This window comes from Colobus angolensis, unplaced genomic scaffold (assembly GCF_000951035.1).
Source record: "Colobus angolensis palliatus isolate OR3802 unplaced genomic scaffold, Cang.pa_1.0 Scaffold110, whole genome shotgun sequence".
Taxonomy (NCBI): Eukaryota; Metazoa; Chordata; class Mammalia; order Primates; family Cercopithecidae; genus Colobus; species Colobus angolensis.
In genome coordinates this window covers 412,431-424,903 of record NW_012112031.1, presented here as the reverse complement: position 1 = coordinate 424,903, position 12,473 = coordinate 412,431, and the positions used below count along the sequence as shown (strand labels likewise).

General features: G+C 45.3%; 1 protein-coding gene across 1 annotated transcript in view; it reads left to right on the top strand.

Moving 5' to 3' along the window:
- Nucleotides 1-12,473, top strand: part of VPS53 (vacuolar protein sorting 53 homolog (S. cerevisiae)) — a 166,343-nt gene that overhangs the window by 81,636 nt on the left and 72,234 nt on the right. Inside the window, exon 11 of the mRNA XM_011956193.1 lies at nt 268-409. Coding sequence (XP_011811583.1) covers nt 268-409 — 142 coding nt within the window. The remainder of the gene's footprint in view (nt 1-267; nt 410-12,473) is intronic.

Genomic DNA, 12,473 nt, shown 5'->3' with positions numbered 1-12,473 from the left:
ATATATATATATATATATATATATATATGTATATAAAATCCAGAACCCCTGATTTTTTTTGCCTGGTGGATAATTTCACCTTAAAATTCTTGTTTAGAACATGTATTTCTATTCCCCAGGTTTTAGACTAAGCTGGTAACAGACCTCAGGGTTTGAAAAGACTGCGTACATTTTTTTTCCTGAATATAAGTTAAGGCCGTTTACTTTGTCTTCTCTTGAATGAATGAGCAGTTTGTTTGATAGTATTCTCATCTCTTTGTTTTGAAGGACGGAACTTGCCAAGATTATGCGTACCAGAGCGAAGGAAATTGAAGTGAAATTGCTTCTTTTTGCTATTCAGAGAACAACTAACTTTGAGGGGTTTCTCGCAAAGCGCTTCTCTGGCTGCACCCTGACCGATGGGACCCTGGTAAGACCTTCCCTAGGGAGCTGCCACGTGAAATCAGTGGGTTGGGTGGTTGGGATTCAGTGTTCACTGTGTGGTGACTCTGTCCATTGGCTTCAGTGCTTACTCCCTCACTGCAGTGATTTCACTGAACTGCTGGGAAAAGTGATGATAGAGAACACTCTGTGTGGATTTACCATTTGTCTGTGATGCAGTATGTCATGTTTCTAGAATGCCCTGTCATCATTTTTCCTAAGTATTGATCCCGTTTTACCGACTAGTAATTTTGTGAATCAGAGGCCTTACTCGGTCACAAATACCTTATTACTTTATCAGCTGTCTTGAGACCAGGAGTTCGAGACCAGCCTGGGCAACATAGCGAGACCTCATCCCTACAGAAAATTAAAAAAATAATAATAATTAGTCGGGTGCACCCCTTAGTCCCAGTGACTTGGGAGGCTGAGGTGGGAGGATCACTTCAGCCCAGGAGTTGAGGCTGCAGTGAGCTATGGTGGGTGACAGAGTGATACCCTATCTCTAAAAAAAAGAGAGAGAAAGGAGTAAACCTCTTCTTTTTAGAGGTCCAGACTCCCTGCTAACACATCAATATGCTTTCTTCAGATTTCCTATCCACTGGGAAACCAAGTGACTGTGTTCTGTGGTCACTTCTGTTTGCATCATTACATATGCGTGGACATTGAGCTCCTTGAATGCAGGAATTGTAGCTGGTTCATCTGTCTCCTCGAGTCGTGCAGAGTATACACAGAACCCATGCAGGCAGGAATGGAAAGGGAAAGAAGAAAGGAGGGAGGGAAGAAGAAATCCACGTTGAGAGAATCATACTTTTGAATTTTCTTTAAAGTTAGATTTTGGGTTTTTTTAACTGCTGGTAACAATAGAGAAGCAATGTAATTTGGTAGAAAAGTCCTTGGACCTGCAGTCGAGAGAGAAGACGCGTGGCCTAATTCCGATTCCGCTGTAATGTAGTGAACTGCCTTCCCTGTTAAATGAGAAGAAAAGACTATCCTTTGTTTATTTATTTATTTATTTATTTTTCATTTTGTTTTTTAGACAGAGTCTTGCTCTGTCACCCAGGCTGGAGTGCAGTGGGGTGATCTCGGCTCACTGCAACCCCCGCTCCCTGGGTTCAAGCGATTCTCCTGCCTCAGCCTCCTGGGTAGCTGGGATTACAGGTGCATGCCACCATGCCTGGCTAATTTTTGTATTTTCAGTAGAGACAGGGTTTCACCATGTTGGTCAGGCTGGTCTCAAACTCCTGACCTCGGGTGATCTGCTCATCACCTTGGCCTCCCAAAGTGCTGGGATTCCAGGTGTGAGCTACCCTGCCCACCTATCATTTAATAACAGAATATTAGGGAGACTCCATAAAACCCAAAAGCCATGAAGAAAAGTGCTGAAAGGTTTGACAACATAAAGAGAACAAAATTCTTTTAGAAAAAGAGACCAGAAACATAATCAAGGGATTAAAAAAACAGTTTAAGCTGTATGATACGAACGATTAATATCTAGCACATATAAAGAACTCCTAAAAATCAGTAAGGAAAGGACAAGTAACCCATTTGAAAAATGAATACAGAGTCAGACAGACGATTCACTGAAGAAATTCAGTTGGCTAATAAACATGAAAAAAAAGAAAACAGGATATTTTTCCTACATCAGGTTTACAAAAAAAAAAATTACAAGACTAACAGTACAGGATTTTAGTGCTAGTATACAGCTTGATACCTTTTTGGTGCATAAATTGTCATTATCAGAACTTTCAGAAATGTAAATATGCATGTCCTATCAAGCAACAGTGTTACATCTAAACCAGAAGTCTAAAAAAATCCATACATGTAGAGGAAGATGCACAAAGAAAGAGGTGAACTCCGCCTTAAAAGCAAAAGACTTGGATATGTCTATAATGTTTATTATTGAAGAATGGTTAAATAAATTACGGAGCATCCATGCCGTGAGATGCTACACACAGTTTAAAAGTGGTGGGATGGGGGCCGGATACGGCAGCTCACGCCTGTCATCCCAGCACTTTGGGAGGTATAATGTCTTTTATGGAAAAAGTAAAAAGCATGTTTATGTGCGTAAATGTGTAAGAAAGAGGTCTGGAAGTGGTAACAGTGGATGTCTCTCAGGAAGGAAGTTGGAGTGAGAGTAGGTAGAGAAGCAAGGAAATATTTTTTTCCATTTACTCTGGTGTAGTTTTTTGGAAATTTTCTTATACAAATGCATTTCTGTACTTTATGTGTACTTTAACAAAGTTATTTTTCAATTGTTTTAAAACGAGAGATGGGCCAAAACAGTGATTTCCAAATCCTTTCTTGTAACAAAATCTAATGTAGAGGCCGGGTGCGGTGGCTCATGCCTATAATCCCAGCACTTTGAGAGGCTGAGGTGGGAAGATCACTTATGGTCAGGAGTTTGAGAGCAGCGTGGCTATCACAACTAAAACTACAAAAAATTAGCCAGGCGTGGTGGTGGGTGCCTGCCAAGATTGCACCACTGCATTCCAGCCTGGGTGACAGGGCAAGACTCCATCTCAAAAAAAAAAAAAAATCGAATGTAGAATCCAGACACAATAGCTACCGTGCTTTGAACATCCACTTGGTGACCCCCACGATACTAGGTGTGTTTACCTGCAGTCAGTCACTCTGCTTCCTCAGCCATAGGAAGTAGGTGCTGTACTCGTTTGAAGCTTACCCTAGGCCACGGAGCTAATGTGTAAAAACATGAAACTGAGCTACTGTGATTGAAGCAGGGGCCAGGCTGGGACTTGGACCTGGAGTCCCACTCACTTGTTCACCCTTCACTTCTGCCACCTCCTCTAGCTCCTACCCTTCTGATCCTAAAACCCTGAGACTTCAGTGGGATTCTCTCTTTGTCCCACGAGACCAGCCTCAGAGTAGGTGGAGCAGGTGAATCAGGCTGGTCTTTCAGGCAATGGACTGCAGAGTGGTTGTGGCAGCAACCCAATTTTGAGGCCAGACCACAAGGTCCTGCCTGCGTGGGCTCACTCATGACTTTGTTAAAATAAAATGCGATTGAAACCACAAAACACTCTTCCTATTTGGCACATCAAAAATATGTATACTTCTCTGCTTGCTGACTAATGTTCAATATTGATTTCTTTTTAGTAACAAGGGGAAAAACAGTCACAAACCAGATGAAAATAGCCTAAAGAAAGTGCAGGTCAGAAAAGGAAGTATTAGCAGGGCATGGTGGTGCACGTCTGTAGTCCCAGCTACCTGGGAGACATTAACAGGGCGTGGTGGGGCATGCCTGTAGTCCCAGCTACCAGGGAAATTTTAGCAGGGCATGATGGTGTATGCCTGTAGTCCCAGCTACCTGGGAAATTTTAGCAGGGCATGATGGTGTACCCCTGTAGTCCCAGCTACCCGAGAGGCTGAGACAGGAGGATCGCTTTAGCCCAGGAGGCAGAGGTTGCAGTGAATTGAGATTGCACTACTGCACTCCAGCCTGGGTGACAAAGTGAGACTATCTCAAAAAAAAAAAAAGAAAAAGAAAAGGAAGTAGGGAACAGAGATACCATTGAAGGAATCGTGTGTTTCTCCTGAGAAGTATGAGGTTGGCTTTAGCAACCTCCTGATTTCCTCTTGCTGGCTCTCCTTGGGGACCTTCCCAAGCCATGCTTCTGCCTGGTTTCAAGCACAGATATGTGCGGCACAGATGCAGCCCTGCAGAGGTCTGCCGGGGGACAAGCATGAGGTTTCAGCATTGAGCACAGGTCCCACCTGGGAGTAGCCCCCTGAGCTCCCGTGGCCTCTGGCTGGGCAGGGTCCGGAGAGCGTCAGGACAGGCTCTGTGAGCTGGTAATCCAGATAACCGGATGGGAAATAGGTCCCAGTGAAGGATGCTTGAATGACATTCTTGCCAAGCCCTTGTTTTGAGCCATTCTTCACCCTCTCTGGCTGGGCCCTACATCCTGGTTTTTCTTTTACATTTAGGGAGCTGTAGGACCACGGAGGAACAAATGGCCCCGTTGCATCTGAGGACCAGGGTAGCCTGTGAACCTCGGTCTGTCCCAGGACCTGTCTGAGGAAAAATCCCCCAAAGGCCAAAACTGCTAAGGGAACGAGGGCAGGGAACGAGGGCGGGGAAGGACCTCCTGGACAGGCTGAGGCTGCTGAACAGGGTAACCATGTAGAGACCATGAAAAACTGAAGGAGCTTACTCAAGTTTGCAAAGACAATGCTTTATTGAAAAACACAGGCCTGTCAGAGCGGCAGTTGGCCAACTGTCAGCCACCTTCTGTCCTGGGACGACAGGGCTGGGGGTACTGGTGGCTCAGGCCTGAACTCACTCAGCCAGAGCCAAGCTCCTGGACTGGAGCCCAGTGTCTCCTGGCCGAGGCGGTGCTCTGGGTTGGTGGTCAGGGGTCAGCTAGGAACACTTGAGCCTTTTTCCCCAGCTCCTTCCTTTTTGGTGTTCATATTTGAAATGTTTTGGCAGAACCGGTCTGTAAGTCATCCCCTCTTCATTGTTCAGTTGCTCTCATCTCCTATCAAGTTTGCAGAGTGTCAGGTTATAAATCTGTAGCCGGGAAAGCCTGAGGAGTACCATGAGTTCTTTCTTTCCCTCTCTATTGAGTCAGCTCTCAGCTCTCCTCGCCACAGACTCCTCTAGACCCTTCAACTTCTTTAATTCAACCTCGTCCTCCAGACCCTATTCTTTGTGCCAGGTATCACGACCTGGCAGTTATTCTGCATTCCAAATCCTGACAAGGGCTGCCTGATATCCTTCAAGGATTTTCCCTTAAAGATAAGTTTCTAGGAGGCAACAGAAGCCCTGTGGCCACTTCAACCGATTCCCTTGAGGGATCGGTTCACTGCAGCTCTGCTGTGAGGAGATGTGAAGGCTGTCGCTCTAGGTGATGTTCACACTGGGCCTGGTCCCCATCATCATCTCATTGTGGGCCTTGCACAACCTTCTTCACCTTTATTCTGTGACCCTCAGTGGCAGGGACCCTGGTGAATTAATCGTGGCTACCGACCATGTTCCCAACACAAAGCAGCAGGAAGGGGCTGTCTGGGCAAGGCTGGGAGTTCCAGCTGTCCTGACCCCCGGTCTAGCTGCTGGGTGCCCTGCCTGGAGATTTGCTGCTCCCTGGCCCCTGGTCCCTTCCCCATGCTACCTCGCTTTCAGGATACACTCTGGAAACTCCTTTTTGGCTACCATTTTGTTTCAAAATACCAGAATAAATTATGAAATGAACCAAGGTATATCTTGATACCTTTTGATATATGCCAGATTTTATAGAAAGTTGCTGAATTCCTCAGAAAGGTACCACGAAACAGGTGATGTCAGCTAAGGAGCCAAAACGTCCAGAGACTCTCCCTTGCTGCCCCTCCCTAGGCCATACCTCATCCCCACGCTGCCCCCACCGCCGCCCTCACTGTATCATTCAGGACCTCTCCAGCCCTTGGAGACGGTAAAACAGTGAGGATGAGCTTGAGGGTGTGGCCGGCTCGCCAGGAAGACCCACCACAGCTCAGCTCCTCCTGACCCATCCGTGGGATGCATCATCTTTTGCTCTTTTTCAAGAGCTATGACTTCAACATCTGATAGAACTTTAGACTGAAAGAGCCTCAGGGACAGGGTTTGTTGCTTTTACCATACTTAACCAGTTTTACGATGTCCTGTGCGGTAACTGTTACTTGAGGAGGTGAGCTGCCTATGCTTTCCCCAGTTGCCTCAACTTCTGACCCTTTAGGAGGAATTCAAGATAGTCTGTAAATTAAAATGCCTTGAAATTAAAAGAGAACGTCTGGCTATGACGTAACTGTATCCATATGCATTATTAGTGACTTGATGATTAGATTCAAGGTGAACAAATTACATTCAGCCTTCTGCTGAAAGCAGAGTAGATCGGATTAGGTTTTTATAACTGCTTCACTGGAGGTTTTTTCTTTTTTTTTAAATAAAATAAAAAATTTTCCCATTTTATGCAACTGGATTTCCCTTCCTCTTGACCATTGCATACGTTGCCTTTTGAAATAGACTTGTCCTTTGGCTTATGGGGTCCTTTTAATATACATGTATACTTAGATGGGTATAATTGTCAACTGTGCAATTTGAGCATAAGAGGGTATGTAAAAGGCTCACGACTCATGATAGCCCACCCGGCATGTCTCACTCTACACCTTGGTCTTCTGGCAGCTTAATACCTGCATGAGGGAGACTGTGTAAGGAAGAGGGCAGGTTTCCCAGCTCTGCCACAGCTTGAGGATGTCTGTCTCTGACAGCGACAGCTTCCCCCACCTGATGCACTCCCTTCAGCGTTGGAAAATATTTTATGGATACTTTACTGGTGCTAAAGAAATGTATTCTTCCATTTGAATAATATCCTGAGGGACGATTAACTTTTGTTTCTGAGAAGAGAATAATACAGGGTCAGGATAGAAAATTTGGAAAGTATAGGCGAGAATAGAGAAGCAGGAAAAAAAGTCATCCAAATCTGAGATGAGGATTTGGGTATATTCTTTCTATGCATTTTACACAGTTGAAATTGTATTCTTCAAATACATTTTTCTCTGCTTATTTTGTTTTTAAAATTGAGATATAACTCACGTCACAAAATGTCACATGAAATTTATCGTTTAAAGTATACAGTTCAGTTGGTTTTCATATATTCACAAGATGATGCCACGATCCCAGCTGTGCAAGTCCAGAACATTTCTGTTACCCCAGAGGAAATCCCTCCTTAGCAGGCAGGACCTTCAAGTTCTCTTTCCCCAGCCCTGGGCAATTACGAATTGACTTTCGTCTTTATGGATGCCTGTTCTGGACACTTCACGTAAATGCTACAATGCTAGCAGGCATGCTACAATGTCTGGTTTTTGTGTCTGCCTTTCCTCCCTCTAGACAGTGTCTGCAAGCCTTACCCATGTTGTGGCATGTGTCAGTGCTGCATTTTGATGGCCGAATAGTGCACCATTGTGTGGGTGATGTACATAGCGAGCCTTAGCCATGTTGTGGCATGTGTCAGCACTGCATTTTGATGGCTGAATAGTGCACCATTGTGTGGGTGATGCACATACTGGTGTCTCTTCATCAGCCGGTGGACATTCGGGTGGTTTCCGCCTTTTCACTGCGTGAATACCACTGCGAGTATCTGTGCAGTTTTTCACTGTGTGAATACCGCTGTGAGTATCTGTGCAGGTTTTCACTGTGTGAATATGGCTTCCATAGTGCTGGGATTATAGGCGTGAACCACCGTGCCCAGCCTTTCTAACTTCTTTATATATTCTGTCATATATCATCATATGATTTACAAATGTTTTCTCCCATCTGTGGGTTGTTTTCACTCTCTAGATAGTCATTTCACAGGATTTCAGTTTTGATGAAGGTTAATTATCTTTTTGTTCTTGCTTGTGTTTTAGTGTCATATCCAAGAAACTATTTCGTAATCCAAGGCTACAAAGACTTACCTAGATTTCCTCCTAAGAGTTTTATAGTTTTAGCTGCAACATTTATATCTTCCATCCATTTTGAGTTATATCTTTGATCCATTTTGAGTTAATTTCTGTGTTAATTCACACACACACACGAAAATATGCTTCATATGTCACAGCTTAAGTTCTTTCTCAACTACAGAAAGAGTTTATTCTGTAGATACTCAGTGATTTCCCCTAATTATTCTTTTCTCAAGAGACCCTTAGTTGTTTCTCACTTTTATAGATAGGGCTATATGAATATTTTTGTCTACTAATTTTATATACTATTGAGATTATTATTATTTTTTTTGTCTTTTCTCTTCTCTCTTCTCTCCTCTTCGCTGTCTCTTACCCAAAGGAGTGAGATTATTTTCTTACGACACTAGTGGAATTATCCGGTCAAGTTGTGAGCATTTTCAAGTTTCAGCCTCTGCTTTAAACTTCTTTCTGTTCATCTTCCTTTCTGTTCTTCCAAATGTAATTAAGATCGAGAAGCAGTAGTCCCTCCTTGTTTCAGTGCATCTCACAGTGTTAATGTGCCATGCCTAATATGAAGGGGTAGCTCTGCCAAATAGAAAAAGCAAAGCAACCCGAATTCTTTTATTTTTAATTACACATTTCTACTTCTAAGTATATGCCCAAGGGAATTAAAAACATGTTCGTACGTCCCACACAAATGTTCATGGCGGCACTATTCCCAATAGCCAAAAGGTAGAAACATCAACAGACAAGGAATAACCAAAACGTGGTCTCTCCGTACAGTGGAATATTATTCAGTCATAAAAGGAATGAAGTGCTGATGTGTGTCCTAAGCTGGGTGAACCTTGAACATACCGTGCCGAGTGAAAGAAACCAGACACAGACGTCACACGTTATATGATTCCATCCACATGAAGTATCCAAAGAGGCAAATCCATAGAGGCAGGTGGGGCTGGGAAGGGGAAGACTGGGAAGTAACAGCTTCCCAGAAACAGGTAGGGGTTGCTTTTGGGGGTGAAAAATGTTCTGGAATTGGTGGTGATGGTTGCATAACCTTGTGAATGTCCAAAAACCACTGAATAGTAAATCACTTTAAAATGTTGAATTTTATATTATATGAATTACATCACAATTTAGAATTAAGGGCTTTAGAAAATAGTGTATGAGTTTAGTTATAAAGCATCTTTTCTCATCAGATAAATATTCTGTCTTACCAAAAAAAAAAAAAAATGAGCAGTGGGCCAGGCCTAACGGTTCATGCCTAAAATCCCAGCGCTTTGGGAGGCCGAGGCAGGCGGATCTCTTACAGCCAGGAGTTTGAGACCAGCCTGGGCCACGAAGACCCTGTCTCTACAAAAAAAGATTTTAAATGAGCAGGGCATGGTGGTGTACACCTGCATTCTCAGCTATCGGGAGGCTGAGGTGCAAGAGTCACCTCAGTCCAGGAGTTCCAGACTGCAGTGAGCTGTGACTGCACCACTGCACTTCATCCTGGATGGAAGAGTGAGGCTGTGTCTCAAAAAAAGAAAAAGAAAAAGGAGCTATACATGCCTATTAAAAACTCAAATAGAAAAAAATATTTTAAATAAACATCTCTTCTTAACTACTGTATATCCCTCCCCCTAGAGGTATCCACACCGTTTAATACTTTGGGGTGTATTGTTGACTCTTCTGCAAGCATGCTTGCACACATATACGCAGACTTTTTGTTTTGTTTACAGAAAATAGAAAGTGTTGCCCATGTTTCTGAAGAGGATTGTACTGAGGGCCTTATCACAGGTACTTTTCAAGCTCCCTCTTTGTTCAGGGCTTTGGAAAAGATGAGAAATTGAATCGGGAAGGCACTTAGGATCTAGTAGGAGAAAGACATCTGTGCATAACTGTCACAATGTAAGTGAACATGGCGGTAGCAAGAGCGTGGCCCCAGAAATGCTGGACACCAGGTGTGTGTACCCCGGGCTTGCAATCTTGACTGTCAACCAAAGCCCCCCAGTTATCTCTTGAAGGACAAATTAGGAATCGGGCTGGAGTAAAGCATTTATGGAATGAGAAATGCAGAAATTGAGGAACTTTCATCTCACAAGTGAAAGCTTTCTGCTCTAGGGGAAGGAAGAGAGTCTTAAATTTCAGAGTTCCTTCTTTGATAATTTGACGTGTCCGGCTAGGGCCTCACACAGGGATTTGTGTAGGCAGATGAGGTACGGGTGTACAGCTGACCGAAGCCAGACTTTCCCTTCCTGACAGTGAATTAGACAGCCTGACTGTCCCCTGTGGCCTGAACTGTTTTGAAGGTGCTGGGAATCCCCTGTGATTTAATCAGTAGGAATTAACTTGCTCTATGAAGAACTTTGCTTTCCTGTATCGGCTTGAAATCAACGGTCATCATAGCAAAAAGAATGAATTCTTTCAAAATTGGAAAGTCATTCACGTCTTGGAAAATTTTTGGCTTTATTTAGCAGCCTCAGAGTTCGTGAAATATGTCATTGAGTTACTGACAATCGAAACCCCAAGTTGTAATTCTCTGTGGCCTGTGACCGCTGCAGAGCGAGCCTGAGAAGCGTGATCTGTATGGCTCCCAGCACAGACGGCTGCGTTACGCAGTGATCGCTCCCTGCAAGGACTTGTCTTTCATCTTAGCAAGTTAATCCGAGCAGTCGTGTAGCCCTGGAACCGCGGGAATGCATGTCCACACCTTAGGGTTTTGGGGCTTTCATCAATAGGGAGGTGGGCGGTACGTGCGTGGTTGTAGACGGGGGAAGAAAGGAGCAGCTCAGTGTGCCTTTCCACTTAGAAAGTGCCAAGTTGATGGGCCGTTTGCTTTCATTTCTTAGAGAGATCCCAAAGAGACGAAATGGTTGGGACAAGGTTCCACTTACGGTTAATAGAAATTCTTTTGACAAGACTTTTAACCCTGCGTGCCCACATCTTTCTCTTCTGTGAGCTGCTGTATTGAGAGAAGCACAGCGGTTGTGCCTCATGTCCTAGCTCACCCTATTAACTACCGCTGAAAGCTCTCCCTTGCTGAGCCTCGCCCTGCGTGCCAACAGCACGTTAAGCTGCCGTGTGTATTCAGTCACGCATTGCTTAACGGCAGGAATATGTTCTGAGAAATGCATCGTTAGTTTCATCACTGTGCAGACCTCATAGAGTGTGCCTGCTATAACCTACTCCAGCTGCCCCCAACCTTTTTGGCACCAGGGACTGGTTTTGTGGAAGACAGTTTTTCCACAGGTGGGGCTGGGGGTGGGCATTCAGGCAAGGGGGGTCGGGGGATGGTTTCGAGATGAAACTGTTCTACCTCAGATCATCAGGCATTGGATTCTCATAAGGAGTACACAACCGAGACCCCTCAAATGAGCGGCTCACAGCAGGGTTTGCCTGAGACCTGACAGGAGGCGGAGCTCAGGCGGTCATGCTCGCTCACTACTGCCCACCTCATGATGTGTGGCTCGGTTTCCTTATGGGCCATGGACTGGTGGCCTAGGGGTTGCGGACCCTGGCCTACCCCATCGTCTGACTCCAGTATAGTCTAGTGAAACCGCCGTCATACCGTGGCCCGTCATGGGTGGAAACATGATGGTGTGGCACGTGACTGTGGCGCTCACTCCTGCCACGCACGCCTCATCCCATCCTCATGGCAGCCATACGAGGTGGGTATTCCTATCCCTTCACATTGCAGGTAGGAGAACTGAGGCTAGAAGTTAAACAGCATACCCCATGGTGGTGGAACCTGGACTCGAACCCAGGTCTGTCAGATCCGGAGCCTGTGCCTTGCCACTACACCAGGGTGCCCCATCTCAGTTAAGGCACTATCAGCTGTGCAGTTGCTTGGACCCTTTTGTTCCCTCACCCTTGTTCTCACTCTCAGCAAAGCCTCCTGGCTCTGCCTCCTAACTATGCCCTTTTTTCTGTCCTCCATCACCAGCTTAGTCCAGTTCCCCATCAGCCCTTTCCCAGAACACTGTAGCAGCCTCTTAAATTGGGTTTCCTGCTGTCACTATAATCCATTCCCCCACAGCAGTGGACTATTTTTAAAATCCAAATTAGATCACATCACTTCCCTCTTGAAAACTACCAGCGACTGCCCAATTGCAATGAGAAGAAAACCGACCCTTACCATGGCCCACAAAAGGCTGTGTGACGGGACTTCTGCCACCCCTCTTACCCCAGGCCCCCATCTTCCTTTCTGTCCCTCAGACTCACCAAGTGCTTTCCAGCATCTCCACCAGGTCTCCCTGCTGAGAACACCCTTCCTTGGGTTTTGCCTGAGCAGTTCCTTCTTACTCAGCTCAGCTGTCATCTCCTCAGAGACCTTTTCTGACAACCCTGTGTAGAAGCACTTTCCCACCCTCATCCCCAGCTCATCCCACTCCCTGAGTTTTCTTCTCACCACGGCAGCGCCACCTCTCTAATCCGTCTTCCTCACTTGCATCCCTGGTGCGCCCGAGAGTGCCTGGAGCAGAGTAGATGCCCAATACATCACTATTGAGTGAGTGGCAGACACATGCTGTTCCCTCCACCCTCCACCCCTCACATATTTAACTCTGAGGCATCCTTCAGCTCTGGCTCAGACACCCTTTCTTTAGGGAAGTCTCCTGTGGCCCTCTGTCGCACGTTTCCATGATGACCGCTTTTCCTTC